Here is a 21,708-nt window from a genome sequence, read left to right on the forward strand (position 1 = left end):
TGCCTCTTTTAGCATCAATGGAGCCAAAATAATCTCCTCCAGCATCTGGAAATGCAGCTTTGTCTGGCGTTACTCTTTCTGGAGCAGATCGGCTGTTTTTGATCCAGAATCTTTCCTCTGGTTCTTCTGCAGGTGACCCAATCAGACAGGATTCTCCTGCAGCAGAGTTTCTCTGATCATCCAGCATCTCTGACCAGCCTGGACAACATGTGGTTTGTTCCTGCGTCACCAAGCAGACGGTAGAGACATAAGGATATACCCTTTTGTCACTTTTTAATTGACGGGTGATTAATGACCCTAATCATTTCCGGTCTCCTTTGATTTCCGGTCCCCCCTCCCCATTTCCGGCCCCCTCCCCCATTTCCTGCCCCCTCCCCCACTTCCGGAATCCATACCCCTCCCCCATTTCCGGTCCCCTCCCCCACTCTAGGAATTTGAAACTGACACAGATTCAACAAATAGGATCTTCTCACCAACATGACAATCAAAAACGGGGGGTTACCGCGCAACTCCGAGATAAGCTCAATATAAAACAACTCTGGTTATTTTTCTGCTTGACGCATGGCATGACAAGATGATAGCAGACCGGATCTCAACGCTATTCTGCAACTTTTGCAACTGGAGAGACGTTTTGGGGGATCAAGAAAGTGGTTGCTTTTTAGACCCGCCCTCCTCACAACACCCGATAACGCCCCCCTTCAACGTTAACCACACCCCTTCTCAGTATAAAAAAACAACCGGGCAGATCGATCGGAACATCCATGCAGCTTCACTGACCAGACTTTTAGCATCTGAAACCATGAACAACTACGCGGTTGAAAGAACTACCGCTTCAACATCACCGCAGCATGGCTCCCCGGACAGCGACAAATTCTTTCCGGGACCGTACCACCCTCCTTCACCCTCGCCAACCCCTGAATCCTCTTCCGAACTCGACAGCGACAGCGAGAGTCTCCTCACATCGCTGCAGAGGCGTATTGACGACTGGGCCACTGCCCCAGGAGGCGTGCATGTACGGCCCGAGTACTTTGTTTTACGGGATGAGAATTCCATGCTTCCAACCACACTTCCAGCCAGGCTTCCAGCCATGCCGTCTCTGTCAGAGACCCAGGAGGAAGATTCACAAGTGCTGAATCTTCCACCCTCCCCGGACCCTTCTCAGTCTGAGTACTCACAGCTCCAGGACTCAGAACTTCCCTCCGGCCAAGGAGATCCAGCCTCCCCACCCCCATCACCGCGTGAGGACGTGCAGATTCCATCCGGGGAACCAGACGCTGACACCGGCGCTGATGAATACGACGGGTGGATCCGCTTTGGCTTCATCAAAGCGGTGAAAACTGTGGTGCACCATCTTTTGAGCACCGCCATCGAAAAGTACATGCATGGAAAGTGCTACGGATGCATCAATGATCGTCCGAGTCAGAGAGACCATGAATGTTTGGAGCAGCTTGAGGACCGGTTCTTTGAAAGTAATTACTACGGTGTAATGCGAATGCTTTATAACGAGCGTTTCATCGATGCCGTTCAACGGTTTTTAGCCGCTCGCAACATCCATCAAGACAACGACACAGTCAACGCCGTCGCACAGGCCTATCTGTACGAATTGACGCTATCCAAGCGGGTGCATGACCACATCAGCGAGGTGTATAATCAGCTGGTTCAAGAAAACTATGACTTAAAAGATCAACTTGAAACCATCACACAGTACTGGCAGGGGTCTTGAAACCAAAGCATGCATGTTTTGTCATATCTTTCTGTAATATATATTATATGAGTGTTTTCTACAATGAGTCTGTGATATATGAAATGATTGTTTTCTACAACTAGATTGTGATATATGAAATGAGTGTTTCTTTTACATTGAGTTTGTGATATATTAAACTAGTATTTTCCGCAATTAGTTTATGACATTGTATTAAAAGAATGTCTTTCTTTTTATCTAACCAATGAGTGTTTTTTTACATTGAGTTTGTGATATATTAAAGTAGTATTTTCTGCAATTAGTTTGTGACATCGTAACAAAATTAATCTCTTTCTCTAAATATGAAATGAACTTTCTCTACAATTAGTTTGTGATATAATAAATGCATATTAATAATAAAATATATAAAAACCCAAATACAGACCTCTTTTCCTTCATTCAGCATCACTACGTGCGTGGGAAGGTATGGCTGAAGAAAAGTTAATGAAGCGGGTATATTACACGCCTTCGCACCCCGGCTCTTTCGGCGGGGTAGATAGACTACAGAGAGCTTTGGAAAGGGAAACCGGTGAACAAGATGCTTATTCTTTGCATAAACCCGCAAGAATAAGATTTCCTAGGAATAGAGTGTTTGTCACCGGGCCTCTGAAACAGTTCCAAGCCGATCTTTGTGATATGCAGAGCTTGTCCGAAGAAAACGACGGTTACAATTATTTATTAACCGTAATCGACGTATTTTCCAAAAGAGCCTATGCCAGGGCTTTAAAAAGGAAAACAGCCTCTGACGTCTTAAAAGCTTTTGAATCCGTTTTAAAAGAGAGTCAGATTCCAAAGAAACTGCAAACTGATGACGGAAAAGAATTTTTCAACAAATCATTCAAAGCGCTGATGGATAAAAACGGTATTAAACATTTTTCCACGGCTAGTGAAATAAAAGCGTCGGTGGTTGAGAGGTTTAACCGTACGTTAAAATCAAGAATGTGGAGATATTTCACCGCAAACAACACTCTCCGATATCTAAACGTGCTTCAGGATCTGGTCAAAAGCTACAACCACGGTTATCATTCAAGTATTAAAATGGCACCTATCCAAGTCACCGCTAGTAACGCTTTTCAAGTGTTTCAAAATCTGTACGGGACCAATTCCGAACACATTACAAAAGTCAAGACCGCATTTAAACCAGGTGACCATGTCAGAATCTCCAAGCTGCGTGGTGTGTTTGACAAGAAATATGAACAGAGTTTCACGGACGAAATCTTTACAGTTACAGAAGTGATACAACGATCTCCACCCGTCTTCAAACTGAAAGATTTAGACGGGGAGCCCGTCCAAGGCTCTTTTTACGCAGAAGAGCTTCAAAAGGTGAAAATGTCAAAAAACAAAATGTATCAAGTGGGTGACATATTAGACAAACGCACCGTGCGGGGGGTCAAACAGGTCTTAGTACGTTGGAAAAACTGGCCGGAGAAATTCAACAGCTGGGTGAGAGCCGACGACCTGCTGCTCTCTGACGGTTGACAGTGCAACATGGACCACTTAACTCAGGACGAAGGATTTTACCTGATGCTACCCTCCAACGCTAGCCTGGATGTCTTTAAGGATAATAACATATCAAGTTTCCACGTGGATTTAGCCGAGCATATCAATTTACAAAGAGAATGGCAAGTGGCATTGACGGAGGTTTCTTATCCACACACATGGCATAACGTCCCCTCAGAAAATGCTTTTTTCGAATGGCGGAAAGCGAGCGAGGAACAAGTCCATCGCATACAGATTGGAAACGGATACTACAGTAATATGAATCAGCTTATCAAAGAGATCGAAGCTCATCTGAGAAAGATAGATTCAGATATTTATTTCAAGGTTAACAAACTCGCAAACATACTCACCTACCAGGCCGGCGCTCAGTACCATCTACGTTTTCACGCTCCACTGGCCTACATGCTCGGCGCGGAACCCGGAGAATGGATCAAATTCGACCACTGGCACGCCCCTCACCCTATAGATTATAAAGCGGGTTTCTACCATCTCTATTTTTACAGCGACGTTGTTGCGCCGCAGATAGTGGGGGATGCATACGCGCCCCTCTTGCGAACAGTTCAGGTCCAGGGCATTTTTGGAGATATTATCACGCAGACCTTTCATAACCCCTACTATCTCCCCGTTGCCAAGAAACATATTGAAAATATACAAGTTGAAATTAAAACGGATCAAAACACCCCGGTGAAATTTACATACGGAAAGTGCATCATGAAACTACATTTCAGACCCGTTGGTTCACGCAGAGCGTTCAGGTGAAACGGCTCATGCTTATAAAAACACACGATTGTGGCCAGAATCATTCATAGCTGTGCAACCAGTCACAACGACAACGTTGCAGCGTTCTAAAAACGTGAGGAAGAAGCGACGACAATCGTGAAAACATGGTTTTCTTGAGAGAGGATCCGCACCGTTTTATCCCTTACTACCAGAACCAGGTAGGGGGAGAATTACCCGGCTTCTATGGCGCCCCTGTTATGTACGGCCGTGGGATAGGATCCATATTTTCAAAATTATTTCGTTTCGTATCACCCTTATTTAAATCCGGCTTCGCTATTGCTAAACCGCATCTGAAAAAGGCTGCCACAAACATCGCCTCGGACGTCATAGGTAAAGCTATGACGAAAATAAGCGGCTCCCACGAGGGTATGAATAACCAAGAGGGGTCGGGTGTTATGGTTTTGTCAAGAAGAGCTAAAAAGAGACCTCCGGGGCAACGTGTTGGCCGTTCACAAATAGTTCTGCAGCGCAAAAAGAAGAAATCAGTCAGCAGGAGCAAAGCAAGAGGGAGGAGGTCCGTTGTGAGCAAGGATATATTTAGCTGAATTATTATTTTTCAATAACAATAAAACATGGCTCTTTTACACCGGAAATCATCAGAATGTACGCTGGCGGAACTGGACTTGTTTTCCGCCCCCATGACACAACTTTCTATCGAAGATAAGCTCTACACAGAAATATTACCCGTCTCAGCGATTACAGACACCGGGCCTATCGAGTTCTTTATCCCCGGAGATGGAGAGAAATACTTGGATTTGAATGATACTTTGCTGCATGTCCGTCTAAAGATCACCAACGCAGATGGAAGCGACCTGGCTAACGACGCCGCTGTCGGGTTGATAAATTACCCATTGAATACAATGTTTAGTCAATGCGACGTTATTCTGGGGGACAGGCTAATTTCACAGAGTAGCGCAACTCACCCGTACAGAGCAATGATTGAAACTCTGCTCAACTATTCAGAAGACACGTTAAAGAGCCAATTTAGCGCGGGCCTCTTTTACAAAGACACAGCGGGAGCTATTGACTCTATTGTTACCACCGACGGTCCAAATTCGGGGATGAACAAGAGAGCCGCTTTCACCGCTAATTCCAGAGAGTTACACCTGATGGGGCCTCTTCACGCAGATATTTTCTTCTGCGAAAGACTCCTCTTGAATTCTGTCGATATGAGGGTTAAACTAACCAGAGCCAGCGACGCCTTCTCTCTCATGGGACCGCGTGATTCAACCTTCCGACTGAAAATTCTGGGGGCTTCGCTATTTATGAAAAAAGTTTCAGTCTCCCCGGCTATCCGACTAGGGCATGCCTCAGCATTAATGAGAGGAAACGCCCTCTATCCTCTTTCGCGCGTGAATGTGAAAACGTACTCTGTCCCTGAAAATTCCAGGATATGTACTCAGGAGAATCTCTTTTTGGGAACGATGCCGAAATATGTCGTTTTAGGTATGGTCAACCACGAGGCATTCACTGGAAGGAGAAGCATGTCGCCTTTCAACTTTAAGCATATGGATGTGGAATATTTAGCGCTCTGCAAAGACGGCAGACAGTTCCCCGCCAAAGCGTTTCAACCCCAATTCAACAACGGTATTTCAGTCAGGGAATATTACAACATGTTCACCTCTACAGGTCGTCATTTAAAAGACCTTCCTTTAAGCATCGCTCGTGAGGAATTTAACGAGGGTTATTCCCTGTTTGTCTTTAATCTCAATCCGAGCGAGGACGCAGACGCTCTGTCACCGGTGTGCAACGGCAATTTGAGACTGGAAATGAGATTCAGAGTTCCGCTGCCTCACACGACCACCCTGATTGTGTACGCGTGTTACGACTCAATTTTGGAAATCGATTCAAAAAGGCAGGTCCTGGTGGATTTTTATTAAAACATGAATAACCACGAGATCGAGAGTCTGATGCATCACCTGTTGGGGGACCTATTTTGCGGCGTTTGGGCTTGTGATCAGCTTCCATTACTCAAACGCACGTACAGTGGCCCGGCCTATTTTATCGTCAACACTCATCCTTCACACATGCCTGGTGAACACTGGCTAGCTCTGACTTTGGAAGAGAATGATGGAGCCACCTTTTTCGACTCTTACGGATTTCCTCCGGATTTCGAATTTTATCCCTCGAGCATAGTGACATTTTTGAAAGAGAGATCCTCGAAAATATTGTATCATAATCGTCAACTTCAAGACACTCTATCAGTCGTGTGCGGTCATCATTGTGTTTATTATCTTTGTCATAAAGCCTGCGGGCTATCGATGCATGAAATATTGGCTACCTATGATGACAGTGTTTATAAAAATGATGTCATGGTATTTGATTTTGTGAAAAAATATCAGCGTTGTGTAAAAAATAGGGCCTCGTGCTCGTTTAATCACGGAACGTGTTCTTTACAAATGTTTAAAGATTGTTACAAGTTGTAACTTGTCTAAAATAAAAACACTGTACACATGAATAATTTGAAACAATAAAAGTATCTTTATTACAAATTCATTTCTCTACTTTCTATTTCATACAGAGTTTTAAGGAGAAAATTTCAACCATGCAGGGTTCTTGACTCTTTTGCTCTTGACTCGTTCGTTGTAGGGGGTTGGATGCTCAAAGTCTATTCCGGAGAATTTAGGGGACAACACAATTTTTCCTTTTCGTTTTGCAAAAGGTTTAGCTCCGTTCTTCTCCGATACGTCCGTTTCCGTCAAGCCTCTGTATTGCTCCCGGGCTTGCGGATTGCTGACTGAGGACACAGGGATGTTTAGCTCCTTCAGGGCGGTCATGAAATGGTTCCAGCCTACAGGTTCCTGGGTCTGTGTTTTCCTCTTAAACGGCAGCAGAAGGTTTTTCAGCAAATTGAGTAGATGTGAGCCTCCCATCACACGATCCCGATAAACAAATTCGCCTTTCGACGTCCAACCCGTACCATGTAGGGACAACTTTTTCAATATGTATTCTGCGTTTTTGCGATCTCTGTTTGGTAGAGCTTTTAGAACTTCGCTAGCGGTTTCATCCAATTCCATAGGAGAGGGTGTAGAAGCAGTAGAATCAGAGCCAGAGTCCGCCTCACCGTCATTATTGTCCGGGGTAGGGTTACGCTGCAAAGTTAAAGTCACTCTGGGTTCCTCCAGTTGACTTTGTTTCATCAGAGTCAGATATCTCTGCAGCAGAGCGTTGTACCTTTTAATTTTTTCATAAGAACTTAGTCCCTGTTCATTCAGTATCTCTCTCATTTTAGAATCCAAATCCTCTTCAGCCGTCTGTCTGATAGAAGGCTCTGACGGAGTCAAACGTTTGAACTGATGCGGAGAGACGAGATACATCTTTTGCGCCGTCCTAAGAGACATTTTCTCATCTCCTGATGAGACCTCCCACCAGCTCTCCGATTAAAGGAGCCACAACGCTTAGCAGGGGTAAAATAAACCCACCTGTTTGATTTTTCAGAGCCAGCTGCTTACGTTTTAAACCCGTTCTTTTATCAGCCAGCAATCTGATGATTTTTTTCTGCTTTTGCAGTTTTTTATGTTGAGCGGGAGATACTTTAACGTTACCTTTTAAGATGTTCAGAGCTATTTCACACAAGGCTTTGAGAAAATCCGGCGAGCAGTGAGCGAGAATGTCTTTCCGTTTCTGTGGGGTGGCATGATACAGAGCCCTAAAAAGAGGTATGTTCCTTTTTATGCGAGCTGACATGGTAAATTAATTTACTTGGGTACATACACAGCCGGCCACTGACCAGGGAGCATCCCCGTTCTCAGTCTGAAATGATCTGGGCAAGTGGGAGTCAGATCGACGATTAAATACCCGTGAGGTTCTCTGGTGGCGTCTTGAAAACTCTCCATAAAGAACGTTTTCTCTGACGGGAACATCTGACGGGCTAATATATTCAGCTGCAGTTTATCTCTGGGGTTCTTAAACAACACCATATAATTAGTATTTAAACTGATGGTGCGGCTATACTTGCCTTGATGAAACACATTCTGAGTCAGCATCATCACGCTCATATTTCTGTGATGTCTGTATTGCGTAAAAATCTTGACCACTTCAGGATGCTCCAAAGCCTGGAAAATTACATCGTCCAATATAACCAGATGATTCTGATCAGGAGGAAACAGATTTTCATCATCAAAAGAATCAGGTAGTCCTTCGATGAATTTAATCTTTTTATTCATTCTCTGCAATTCAGCGTACATGGGTTGAAGAGATGTATAAATCCATACAATATTTACAGGTACAACATCCATAACATGGTTACAATTCTGCAAAACACGTTTAACAAAAAAAAAAGATTTTCCACACCCGCTCGGACCCACTATCAGACATGAAAAAGGGGTTTTGAATCTAGGGTCAAATTCAATCTCCTGTGTTTCACCAGAGAGCGACATTGTTCTCGGTTAACCTTTTTAGTAACCAAAAGGGAGAGTTGTTCCGTCAGGAAAAAGCCTTCTTTTGTCATACACCAAGCGGAACTTTTTCTGAAATGTGGCATTTTTAAGTTGGAAGTTTCTTTTATCCCTCCTGATGGTATGCTGCGGAGCTTCTAACACACCCCCTGTAGACCCCTGCAGATAACCTTCTACCAACTCTTTCACACTGTCAAAATTCACCCTCTCACTGCATTCCTGAGTTTGAGTGATGCCTTTACAACGCATCACAACTTTTTTCTGGTTTCTTGTCTGGTAAGCGTAGCTTTTGGGGCCTGTTGAAACAAATTGCTGTATGGTATCACCTCCCAGCTCATCCGTTAAATCCCCCAAATAATTTCCCAGCTCGAGGGAGGTCTGACCCGGTTTAACCACGTAGATCAGGCTGTCTGTGTCAATGTACAAAACGCGCTCCTGAAGTGGTTCGAGACAGGTGAATAGTTTCAACCGCGCGTGTGCCGTGGTGAACGCCGCGATAAACACATTATTCACCTTGTTAGGCAGGGACATGCATCGCTTGTTGTATTTCCACTGAATCATACACATGTCATCGTTCAGGAAGTGAAAGTAGCACACAACGTATTTACCTGAAAACAGGAAGTTAAAAAACTCTGCTGAGTCTGTCACAATGGTAGTTTGAGCCAAATCATTTCTCTGCGCAAATTTTCCCCAAAAACTGTTCAAACACAGTTTAGCCACTTGCCTTTTAGCAGGATTGGCCTCGATCTTCCGTACATCTAGCTGGATGCCTTGCTCACGTTTGTAGTCTGCCACATACTTTAACCTGCTCTCCTCATCCGTAGCTTCAGCGGGGAAACCTGAAGCTTCCTGCTTACCCTTCAGAAATGTGTGTATATACGGTTTAAAGATTGAACTGCTCTGTTTTTCAAAATGCCAAACCTCAGTGATTTCAGCGACGGTGTAACCGAGTTCCAGAGCTTTGTTAAATTCGAGGGTTACCCAGACCCCCGTCAACGCCCTCTCTCGATCAGTGTGGCTGCATGGGCCTGCCTGGTAGTTCATTTCGGCGCAAGCACGGCAGAGAGTAAAAACGAGTTTACCTGTAGATGTCTTGTACGGCAAAACGGGAAAAAACAGACCGCGGGGTGGAAACACGGTCGCCCTGATGAACCCGAAATAGTTACGCGGATCGTCAAAATCTTTGCAGATGATTTTGGGGTGGCCGAGAGGATAGGGACAGGTTGCATTCACGTACGGGTACAATGAGGTGAAATCTACATAATGCACCGATTCCTCCTCCCCCGCCGTGTACCGGAGTCTGAGAGCACAAGTACGGCCGCCGTACAAAGCTTCTCGCGGGGAAAGAGGCTCTGGTGCGTTGAAAGACTGTAGAAACCTTTTGAGACTCGGGTGCGAGTCCTTCATTAGGATCCAGTCGTGCTGGTTCCTAGAGTCTCTAAAAGTAGAATGGGAGGCAGATCCTTTAGCTATCAGGCTCCTCTCCTGTGGAACCAACTCCCAGTTTTGGTCCGTGAGGCAGACACCCTATCTATTTTTAAGACTAATGTTAAAACTTTCCTTTTTGACAAAGCTTATAGTTAGAGTGGCTCATACCCTGAGCTATCTCTATAGTTGTGCTGTGATAGGCCTAGGCTGCTGGAGGACATCAGGGTCTACTTTTCTCACTCTACTGATTTCTACTGTTCTTCAGTCTACTGTTCTCCAGTTTTGCATTGTATTACATTGAAATGACTGTCGTCATTTCAGCTTTTAACTTTTTGCTCTCTCTCTTTTTCTTCATAGTAGGTACACCTGGTCTGGCGTTCTGTTAACTGTGACATCATCCAGAGAAGACGGCTCACCCGCTACTACCATCTAATGTAGAACAGATTACTAGATCAATGTGTGCTTCTGTGCTTGTTTGTCTGTCTTGTTGTGTCTCTGTTCTGTCTTCTGTAACCCCAGTCGGTCGAGGCAAATGACCGTTCATACTGAGCCCGGTTCTGCCGGAGGTTTTTCCTTCCCGTTAATGGGTGGTTTTTCTTCCCACTGTCGCTTCATGCTTGCTCAGTATGAGGGATTGCAGCAAAGCCATGTACAATGCAGACGACTCTCCCTGTGGCTCTACGGTTCCCCAGGAGTGACTGCTGCTTGTCGGGACTTTGATGCAATCAACTGGTTTCCTTATATAGGACATTTTTGACCAATCTGTATAATCTGACCCAATCTGTATAATATGATTGAACTTGACTTTGTAAAGTGCCTTGAGATGACATGTTTCATGATTTGGCGCTATATAAATAAAAAATTGAATTGAATTCCCATATAACTTCTAATTGCACGCCGTAAACCGATTGCAATAACCTCGCTCTCTCCATGGTAGCAGAGTGGAATGTTTCAAAGCAAACCCCCCTGAGAGGACAGGTCTGGTCGGGTGGAAAGCAAGTGGGACACCCATGGAAAAAACACCCGTTGAACTCAAACGCGATTTTCACCCGTTCAACCTCCGCGTATCCATCGACGTGATAAGGGCCGATTTTCTTTTCACCTTTATTGAGCGCATGCTGAATGAAAATGCCACGTTCCTGAGCTACCCATTCTAACCACTTAATAGACGCGTTCGAAAATGTTTTACATTGACGTCGGTAATCCACCGGAGAGGGGATCGCGAGAGTGTTAGGAGGGAGGAAATTGGATGTGAAAACTTTCATACAAGCTGACGCAATGGTGATTGACTTTAAAGGATCCACGGTTGTCTCTTTAAAGAACTCTTCTCTGAATTTCACACAAGCATTGAAAAGAATCTCCACATCATTTTGACAATAATAAAGAGCTTCTTTCTGAAAGTCAAAGGGGTGTTTACAAGCCTCATTGTACCAAATGTAAAACCGATCCTGTTCGGCAGGGTTCATGCGGTCTACCGCGTAGAAGCAGGGGGGAGGAAGCGGGCCCACGTAGCTTAAAGTCTTCTCAGAGGAGAACAAGTGAGGGAAAAACCCTTTACACTGATCGGTGAATCCTAATGCTTTTGGCATTTGGCTGAGTTTCATAGTAAGGAATGAAAGACTGTCGATGAATTTCAGAGTGTAATCAGGCTCGGTAAAACAGAGAACTTTACTTCCCTGTGTGATGAGGTACGGTTTAATGCCCAATTCAACCATCACACTCAGAACCAAGTAAGAGTCAAACCCACGACTGTTGTGAGCTAGGAAAGTGAAACCTTTGTAACGAGGATTTCTGAAATGAAGCAGAAAATCCCTAACGCAGTTCACCCCGTAAGAGTACCAAACATCTCCCGCCAAAGTTTTTGTGTAGACAAGGAATGGGATGTGTCTCCCGGTTTGATCTGTAAAAGTTTCAAAATCGTAAAAAACCAGTTTATTGCCGAGTTCAGGGTCTGTCAGTGTGGGTTGAATGTAACACTGATGCTCGTTTAACGTTACATCAACACCTCTAGGGACTTTCTGACGACAGACCGTGCATTTTATTGAACACTCATGAGGCTTGCTACCCCCGCCTGCTGCTAGATCATATAGCCTTTTACACAGAGGACAGAATTTAGTTGTTTCGCAGTTACTCACATGCTTTCCGAGGTTAGGTCTCAATCTGGGGACCTTGTGTCTATCGAGGCAGAATGAATTACGGCAGATTCGTTTACAATCTGTGCATTGTACAGGGTTGCGCTGTTGCAGAGTACATCTCGGATCAAGACAAACTGAACAATGACCTTCGCAGTTATGCCTGTTTATGTTTTGGAAACCGGTAAAACAGTAGTTGCAAATGTAGTTAGAACCGGTGAACCCTGCCAGGCTTTTAATGCCGTAATAATGTTTTTTGAACAGAAGCAGAAAAAGCGGATTTGAACGATCGGAAAAGTCAGTCTGGAATTTACGAAGCATTGCGTCTTTACCGTCTTTATAGAAAACGACAATTTTCCTGTTGAGAATCTTTTCAAATTTTTGCACGTCGCTGAAAGTGACAGGGGTTTGCTCTGTGAGGCCCACTGTGCGTTGCCAAAGTACAGCTTGCTGCACGGCTTGGGCATCTGTAAAAGCAGGGTTACACAGATGGGCAAGACTGATTGAAAAACAAAGCTGATCAGAACGATTGGCGACGATATACAAATGTTGACGTTTTTTACGAATCAGTTCACAGTGCAATGTTTTTTCGGCTTTACGTTTGACACCTCCATGAGGGTTTCTTACAACCTGAACAATCATTTCTAAGTTGTTTGGATCCGGCAATTCCGCGTTTGACTGCGTTAAATCCTCTAAAAATTCCAGAAATGCAGGCAGAATTGAATCACGTTCATCATTTACCTGAACGATGGCGTGATGAGAAAATCCTTCTCCGCTCAATTCAAGCTGAATAATATCGCTACGAGAGGCAAGGCGAGCAGCTGACTCTGCGAGCTCGGTGAGAATATGATACACTTGTGTGTAAAATTCGGCGGGGTTGGGAGCGTCGCCGGCTCGCGAGGCAATGACGTTGAAAGGACGTCTTATTTCTGTAACATTGAAACCTTCTCGCTCTCTCTGAGTTTGTTGGGTATGTTCAGAGCTGTTTGCAGCTGACTGTCCATGACTGGTGCAGGGTTGATCCGCTCGGTCGGGTGCAATGAGAGATGGCTGTTGAGGCTGGTTGGATGTGGGATTTGGCAAAGCAGTATTGAAAGAACCAGTGGGATTTTGTTCACCGTTTTCTACAAGAGCCCCACCGTGTTGCACATACTGAGCGTTTGTAGGATTAGGGCTAAATGTTTGAGAGAGAGAAACGTTTAATTGATGGACCGCTTGTTCTAACCTGGACGGTGAATGTGGAGCTACATTGAAAGAACCAGGCACATGCTGAACAGGAAGATTTTGAAGCTCATTAACCATTTGTGTGATTTCGTGTAAAGCGTTTGTAACTTGCTGTTGAAACTCTAAGGAATTATTTTCAGGCGAGTATGGTTGAGAGAAAGAATCATTTAATCGTTCGATGGCTCGTTCTACAGATAGTAAACATTCAAGGTCCAAATCTGGACCCTGAGTTCTGACTGGGGAATTTGGGGTTAGATTGAGAAATTCAGTTGCAGGGTGTACAGGGAGATTACGGAGTTCATTCACAGCTTCAACAATTTCATTCAATGCATTTCTCAGTTGCTGGCTACCCATTTTAACAGAGGTCACAATTTAAAAGGTTAACTCTACTGTAGCAATGAGATCTTGGCGCTTTCTTTCAGGAGAAAGATGCAGTTTCTCAGAAGCTCCTCAGCTCTCCGACTGTAGTAGGTTCCTCTGCGGCCGCAGTATGGAATTTGTTGAATAATCGATGCAGATTCTGTAATAGAACAGAACAACTATAATCAGGAAAGAATAAAACATTCATTTATTATATTACAAGCTATTTGTAGAAAAAGGTAGTTTCATATGTGGAAAGAGATGAAAATATAATGTTTTAATATGCCATGAACTAATTGTAAATACAGATATTTAATATAGTATGAATGGGAAGTTATTATACGACTGCCCAATTGTAGAAAAGGATGCTTTCATATTTAGAAATAGGTGAAATGCATTGATTCATTATTATATAATAAAGAAAAGAAGGATGCAGGGGATTTATTCATTTTATTATACGGCGGCCTAATTGTAGAAAAAGGTGATTTCATGTGTGTGAAGAGGTGGAAGAACAATGATTCGTTATGATATAATAAACTAATTGTAAAGACAGAGATTTAACAAAGAAGGACATAGGGATTTATTGATTTCATTATTTATTGTAGGCGAAAGAAATTATTTACCCGTTGCAAGCCTTCGAATCGTAATCACTTTTGTCTCGAGCTTCGGAATCACTCTCTGGACTATCTTGAGGGTAGAACTTAGTGTAATGAGACTGGGTCTTTTCCTCTTTCTTAAGGATCGTCTTCTCCGGATCGTATCAGGGGCTGCAAAAATAAAAAAAATATATGTATATAGATATAAATAAGTAAATACAATTAAATAAATTAGTAAAAACAGCATATGGGGTTGAAAAGTGAGGAGAGGCCTGATTCGAACACACACACACACACACACACACACACACACACACACACACAGAGGTTAACACTGCCATACTTTGTAAAATGTCCTGACTTCAAAGGTTAAAAACCTGTGATGGTCCCCATTAAGATGGTAGAACATGCACACACACACACACACACACACACACACAGGTTAAAAACCTGTGATGGTCCCCACTAAGACGGTAGAACACACACACACACACACACACACACACACACACACACACACACTGAAAGAGTGAGAAACTGAAACATACAGAGGGAGGGAGGTTTTCGAACCTTGCAGAACAGTAGTTTAAACTTTAAGAGTGTAAATAAAGAAATAATAAATTAACTATTAAGTTAATTAATGAAAAAAAACTGTATTACTCACCGTCTGAAGAGGTTGCTGGCAGATCAGTTTGAGGTGCGTTAGGGGGTTGTATCTCTGCACCTTCAGCACCGTTTTCCCTCAGGAGGGCTGCTTCTGTTAAGAAAGAAAGAGGGAGCTTTTTAATGGAGCGAATTACACGCATACAATGATTGCAGCAGAAATAAATACACACACACACACACACACACACACACACACACACACACACACACACACACACACACACACTGAAAGAGTGAGAAACTGAAACATACAGAGGGAGGGAGGTTTTTGAACCGTGCAGAACAGTAGTTTAAACTTTAAGAGTGTAAAAAAGAAATAATAAATTAACTATTAAGTTAATTAATGAAAAAAACTGTATTACTCACCGTCTGAAGAGGTTGCTGGCAGATCAGTTTGAGGTGCGTTAGGGGGTTGTATTTCTGCACCTTCAGCACTGAAAGGGCCTGCTTCTGTTAAGAAAGACGGAGCTTTTTAATGGAGCGAATTACACGCATACAATGATTGCAGCAGAAATAAATACATAAAAAAGATAAAAAAAAAAAAAATGCATCACACCGGGGAATCGAACCCACGTAAAACTAGAGCGGAAACTGCGTGTTAACGTAGCACGCCACATGAATGTCCCACAAATTACCTACCGTATGATGTAGTCTCCCGCTGGTCTTGAACCGTCTGAACTGAAGTTTCAACGCTCAGTGTGACTGTCAATGGCATACAGTGAGAACATGAAACGGGGCTGGTTGAGAAACATAAAATCGATAGTTTCAGAGTTATAAAGAAACTTACGATGGGTATGGTTTGCTGGTGGAATCGTTGCTTGTGGTACATCCGTTTGGACTTGGTTGTTTTGCAAGGTAGGTGTTTGTGCTACAAACAGCTGGCGAGGTTGAATGCCCGCTACCGCTGAGTGGAGGAAGAGAGGTTGGCGAACCGGCGGTGGTGTACGCAGATCAATGACTTTATCTGTTTCTTGTTTAGGGGTAGACGTATTTTGCGAGGCAAAGTCCTGGCGGGTTTTGCTTCGGGACGGGCGGTTTTTCAGTGTAAGTTTGCTCTCTGGCCGAGTTCTTTGCGGCTGAGCCTGGTGAACACCGTGCTGTAGGTAAGGATTACCGCTCGTCTCATCAAAAAAACCTAAAACAATAAAAATAAAATGGTTAAAACAACGTATTAGTATCTTTAAATACTTTAGATACTTTATCTTTATGAAAGTAAATCCTACCGTAGTTGAACGGTGTTAAAAGTACATTTTGTTGCTCCACACCTGTGAGGTCTGAAAAATAATTAAACATATATTGTTACACAGCCAAAAAGCGTAAGGGGGGATTCCCCAAGTGACATTACTACGGTATCACATGATCAGTGGCGTCATAGGGGGGGATTCCCCCACCGTATATTCAACGTATAACTTAAAACATCGTTAGAATATATTCATTAGAACTTACCAAAGAAGCGTATGCCATGTTGTGGGTTGGAGCTTGCGTTCTGACCCTCGGGATGGATCTGAGCGTTAGTGAGGAGCGAAGCTGAAGAGGTTTCTTGCATGATCTCGAGTGATGATTACCTTGCACCGAATGAGCATCTTTATACATTTCTGGTCCTTAGAGGATGCGTTTACCGAGAGAGTCGTGACTTCCAGCGGTATACTAAGTTTTACCGAGGCCCGGATACCCCGACCTGCGCGGAGCAGTGTCTTATTCAGATAAGTTGAAACGCTTTCCTGTTCTGCTAACTAACAATGGCCTGGTGTGTGGCGCACTGAGCGGCGATGGTCACTGGTTTATTGAGATAACAGGGAGGTTTCCTGCTCGGCTCCCTAGCTGACCAGGAAGTGTAGTGTCCATCCACTGATCTGCGCTGACCAGACACTCTGTTGATGAAGATAACAGAGAGGCTCAGTGTTTTTGTTTATTAACTAACAATGAAAGGATGTCATGCTCGTTGAAAGGACGGTTTTGCTGTTGTGTGAAAATGATAAGATAACGCCCTGCACGAATTTGCTGACTGCAAATGCCGGATCGATATTGTCTCCCCTTCCTGCTGCATGCAAACGCAGCACATGTGTTTGAGACAGCTCCTCCTCTCCTCTACAGAACTCGTGAAACTCGGGGTCGTGATCAGTAAGAGAGTGAGCTGCTGCACTGTTAAGACGCTTTTTGTCGTGCTTCCAAACTGAATTGAGCTTTATAGCAGGATTAAAGATTAAGGATTCTCTATTTCAGCGCAATCACAACGGTGCGGGAAGGAGGTTTTTTCCACGTAGAGTGTGGCTGGTCTGCTGCTGAGCGTTAGATTGAGTGCGTATAAGATACATTAATTGCATGTGTACAACCGAAATAAATAGATATAATTATAAAGTGAATTGTATTATAATTAATATCATCATTTAATATGGGTGGTATGCTGCTGCTAAGCATCAGATTGAGCGTGTATAAAAATTAAATAACTGAATGTGGATAAAATTAAATCATTGGATGTGTATAAGATAAATTAAATAACTGGATGTGGATAAACTGAAAATTAGTAGCTGGATGTGTATTAAAGGAATCATTAGACATATTAAATAATCACGATAATAAAGTTAATAACTATATTAATAATAATATCGTATTAATGACAATAATATAATATGGGTAAGGCTGGAAATCAAAGGGAGGCCGGATATCAAGAGGGGCCAGAAATCGAGGGAGGCCGGAAATCAAGGGAGGCCGGAAATGGGGAGGGGGGACCGGAAATCAAAGGGGAGACCGGAAATCAAAGGAGACCGGAAATGATTAGGGTCATTAATCACCCGTCAATTAAAAAGTGACAAAAGGGTATATCCTTATGTCTCTGACGGTGAATGTAACACTGAGTTAATGTTGCCTCATCATGTCCTCCCCCAGGATGACAGGATGTTTAGTCTCTGATGGTGATGTTGCTCCTTGGAGACGTCCGTCCACTCTGAGGACTCCATGTCAACCTCTGGATCAAGTCTGTAGAGGCGACTGTCTTCAGAGACGCTCTTGTTGGCTCTGAGTGAACAGATTTCAGCTCCAAACCTGTGATGTTGTTAAACTGAATAATAAAATGCTTTATCCAGATCTCCAGGAGTTAAATCTTGTCCTTTCAGCAGGTCTCAAACTGCTGCATCTCTGGTGACACCTTTTGCTCTTTGGCGTTTCCATCGTGTCCTGACTGATGCATCCTGGCAGAAAACTCTTTTCTTCTCTGAGACGGAGATCTAAGGAGTTCCTTAAGCTTTAAAAACCAAGCTGCAGATGTTTTCAGCTCCATCCAGGATGAAAAGTAGGAGATGAAACATCTGGCAGGGCTTTTCATCTCCTCAGCAGCAGCATTGACAGTCACATCCTTTTTATTCCAGAACCAACAGCAGGAAGTGGATCGTTCCTCACATCCAGCTGAGGCCGTTTGTCTTCAGACTCAAACAGGAACTCAGGACCATTAATCCATCTGCTGAGCTCCAAGAAGTCCTCCGCTCTCATCCCTCCTGATGCCTCATCTGCTGGATGGTCTTCAGAGCTCACATCTCTCCTCTGGTCCGCTGGTGCAGCTTCTCTGATGATGGACGCTCTGCTAGCAGCAAAGCTATGAACCTCTTTGCTTCACTGCAGATGTATTTCAGGACGGAGGTGCTGTCAGTCCAGAAAACAGAGGTCTCAGGGTTCAGATGTAACTCTCCATGAAGCAGTTGGTCCATGAGAACAGAGAGGACATCTGCAGTGAGCTCCAGACCAGGCATGGTCGTCTGCTTGGAGCAACTCTGGTCTTTCCAGGAGGAATGTGAGGCCATCATGATGCTCAGTCTGTGATTTAAACAGGAAACTGTAGCTTGTCCCACCTGGCTGGCATCAGAGAAGTGGAGGAGCTGCTAGAACAGGACAAAAGTCTTTAGGCTTCATGCAACGATCCACTTTAACCTCTGGATCTGAATGCATCACTTTGAGGGAATCACTGCAGTCCAAGAGCCGCTGCACTGGAAGCTCATCTCCATCCATCTCCAACGTTTCCTTTGCTCTGTTGTCTGAGATGTTTGCAGCGCTGCACGGCTGTTACTGAGCCGCCTGGAGAGCCTGAGTCCTCCTTTACTGCAGAGAGCTTTAAAATCCTGAATAAATGTTACTGCTTCCTCTTCCTCAGAGGTTTTAAACCATCATCCAGATAAAAATCCTGCTGGATTGTATCGACCACTTCAGCTGGAAACTGCTGGGATTTGTCTCCTGCTGGTTTTCTTCCTGCATAATCTGCAGAGCTCAGAGAGGACACGGCTCCAGACAGATGGACTTTATCAGATATTCTTTGGGAATCAGTGAAGTGTCGCCATTAGGCCACCAGAGGAAGTGAAGGAAGTTTCTCTGTTTCTCTGGAACATGGACCTGGTGAAACATCTACCAGAACTGCAATGGACTCTTGTCTAAAGCTACACTGCAAAAATGGATCTTGAAATAAGTCAAATGTTCTTAAAGTTAGTGTATTTGTCCTTGATTTGAGCAGGTGAATAAGATTATTTGCCAATGGAATGAGTATTTTGACCCCTAAAATAAGATAATTAGACATCCTGCACTTGAAATAAGATCATGTAGATGAGTTGTTCCTATTTTAAGTGCATAAATCTTATTCCATTGGCAAATCATCTTATTTACCTGCTCAAATCAAGGACAAATACACTAATTTTAAGAACATTTTACTTATTTTAAGTTCCGTTTTTGCAGTGTAGAAGAAGTCCCACAGCTGAGATGGTCCGGTCCTTTAACAGCTGCTGGTTCAGAGAAATCCCTTTAAATGTTGCAGCTCAATCAGAAACAACCAGTTTGTCTTTTCTGGCTGATAAACACCATGGTGGGGTAGATACCAGACTTTTCCTCCACCGTCCATTCAGTGATCATCAGGAACAGTTTCAGCAGATCCATCACAGATCAGGTCCTCCATTAATGAGATGTAATCCTTCTTGAAGCTCTTCTTCTCAAACTTTCTCTTCCAGCCTTGAAGACGTTGCTCTGCAGTCCAGAGGTTCTCTGGTTAGATGCAGTTTTCAGCTTTAAAGAGGAAGTCAGTCCAATAATGTCCATCAGTTCATTGTTCTGTATTGTTCATAAATTCAGAAACTTGATTTCTTCTCTGGACGTTTCAATCTGCTCTGGTGATGTTTTTTCATTGAAGTCATGATGGTATTGTTCAGTCAACGTTGTTTCCAGATGTTCAGCAGAAATCCTGGCAGTGGCAGCAGGGCAGCCTGTCTGGTTCCTCTCACTCTGAAGTGGACCATTGATGACCCGTCCAGCTCTGGTCCAGACTGCATCTGGTGTCGCTTTGACCAATCAGCTCAGGACCTTCTGCTGAATGTCCCTTCTTTCCCTGAATGGATCTGATGGATCAGAACCAGCAGGTCCAGATTAATGTGCAGAACGTGGAGAGCTACACATTATCAATCTGGGTTGCCAGGTCAGCTATGATCAGGGATTGGTCCATGAAGGAACAAAGCAAAATGCAGAGCAATGGTCACAGATCTGTCAGAGCATCTTCCATTTCCAGATCAGAGACTACAAAGAGAGAAGCAACCAGGAAGGTTTGTTACAGATTTACTGAAAAGTGACGCAGCAGATAAATGTTGATTCAGGGAAGCAGAATGCAGAGGGTGTCAGAAGAAAGGACACGTTGGAAAAGCTTGTTGTTCCCGACCAGAGAGGCAACAAGACAAGCCAGCAGACTGGACCAGACATCTAGAGCCTCATCAGAAGTGGTTCCAGTCCAGAAAGAGGACAACGGTGGATCACAGGGGATGGACACAAGGACACATGAACATGTTCAGGACATCCACCGTCCTCCAGAGAAGCTGACAGCTCTACGTGTCAAGATGAAAGAAGGGAAGTTCTGCAAAGAAAAACTCTGATCCAGACTTTGTGAATCAGAACCAAACATTAACTTTAGTGTTGAACTGGAAAAACTGGAAAAGCAAACATTTGTCCTGAATGTGGAGCAGAAACTGATAAACCTTGTTATGTGAATGTAAGGGTTAATGGGAAGCAGCTGAAGATGGAAGCAGGAGCTGCTGTCTCTGTGAAATCTGAGAGACCATACAAGAGTAAATTTAAAAAGCTGAAACTGTGAACTAAAACCTTAGAGCCAACAGTCACTGAGGCTGAAAGGTAAACTTACTGTGACTGAGCTGCAGAGGCACTAATCTCACACTGAACCTGCTGCTAGTAGAAGGAAATGGTCCAGCCTTCCTGGGAAGGGACTGGATAAAACAGCTGAAGCTGGATTGGTCTCCTGTAAACGGAGGAACTACTGAGAGTTTAGAGGAGTTATGGAACAGTTACTCAGAGGTATGTGAGCTCTAGGCAAGGTCACTGGTTTTAAAGCAGAACTACAAGTGATACCAGGGACCTAGTTTATAAACCCGGTTCTGTCCCTTATGCCCTTCAGGAAGCTGCTGAAACTCAGTTAATCCAGATGGAAGGAGATGGAGTTATAACTCCTGTTGATCACAGTGAACGGGCGACACCCACACTGAACATTCCTGAAGTGGATCAGTCAGGATCTGTGGGGATTATAAAGAGTTAATCAACCCTCTGCTGGAAGTGGATCAGGATCCTATTCCAGAACCACAGGATCAATTTACAACCAGCTGGAGGTGAGAACTTCACAAAGTTGGATCTATGACAGGCAGATCAGCAGGTAGAGCTGAACACTACATGGATATTAACACACAGAAGGTTGTTCAGTAAACTGACTTCCTGATGGAGTTACAAGAGCTCCTGCTATGTTTCAGGAGTTGATGGACCAGGTTATTCAGGGTTTAGATGGTGTTCTCTGTTATCTGGATGATAAACTGATCACAGGACGTGACGCCAAAAGCCACATGAGAAACCTGGAAGAGGCG

General features: G+C 43.9%; 2 protein-coding genes and 2 long non-coding RNA genes across 4 annotated transcripts in view; 1 reads left to right on the top strand and 3 right to left on the bottom strand.

Annotated features, from left to right (window-relative positions):
• The window catches only part of LOC118563792 (germinal-center associated nuclear protein-like), a 112,266-nt gene that overhangs the window by 38,281 nt on the left and 52,277 nt on the right, over positions 1-21,708 (top strand). The window lies entirely within an intron of this gene.
• Positions 1-21,708, bottom strand: part of LOC118563801 — a 55,429-nt gene that overhangs the window by 30,695 nt on the left and 3,026 nt on the right. The window lies entirely within an intron of this gene.
• LOC118563791 (DNA polymerase-like) lies at positions 8,166-11,002 on the bottom strand. Its single transcript, XM_036139724.1, has 2 exons — positions 10,719-11,002; positions 8,166-9,840 (listed from the first exon to the last, which is right to left on the bottom strand). The coding sequence occupies exons 1-2, from the start codon at positions 10,776-10,778 to the stop codon at positions 8,419-8,421; spliced, it is 1,482 nt and encodes a 493-aa protein (XP_035995617.1). The 5' UTR covers positions 10,779-11,002; the 3' UTR covers positions 8,166-8,418.
• Positions 14,132-16,077, bottom strand: LOC118563799. The gene is made up of 5 exons (XR_004931445.1): positions 16,048-16,077; positions 15,612-15,959; positions 15,464-15,526; positions 14,823-14,915; positions 14,132-14,329 (listed from the first exon to the last, which is right to left on the bottom strand). It is a non-coding gene; the product is annotated as an uncharacterized LOC118563799 (long non-coding RNA).

The sequence above is a fragment of the Fundulus heteroclitus genome, chromosome 7 (genome assembly GCF_011125445.2).
Source record: "Fundulus heteroclitus isolate FHET01 chromosome 7, MU-UCD_Fhet_4.1, whole genome shotgun sequence".
Taxonomy (NCBI): domain Eukaryota; kingdom Metazoa; phylum Chordata; class Actinopteri; order Cyprinodontiformes; family Fundulidae; genus Fundulus; species Fundulus heteroclitus.

Coding starts and splice junctions, on each gene's coding strand:
- LOC118563791 (XM_036139724.1), bottom strand. CDS start 10,778: ATGGAGAGAGCGAGGTTATTGCAATCGGTTTACGGCGTGCAATTAGAA. Junction 9,841..10,718: donor AATTAGAAGTTATATGGGAA/TTCAATTCAATT, acceptor TCTAGGAACCAG/CACGACTGGATCCTAATGAA.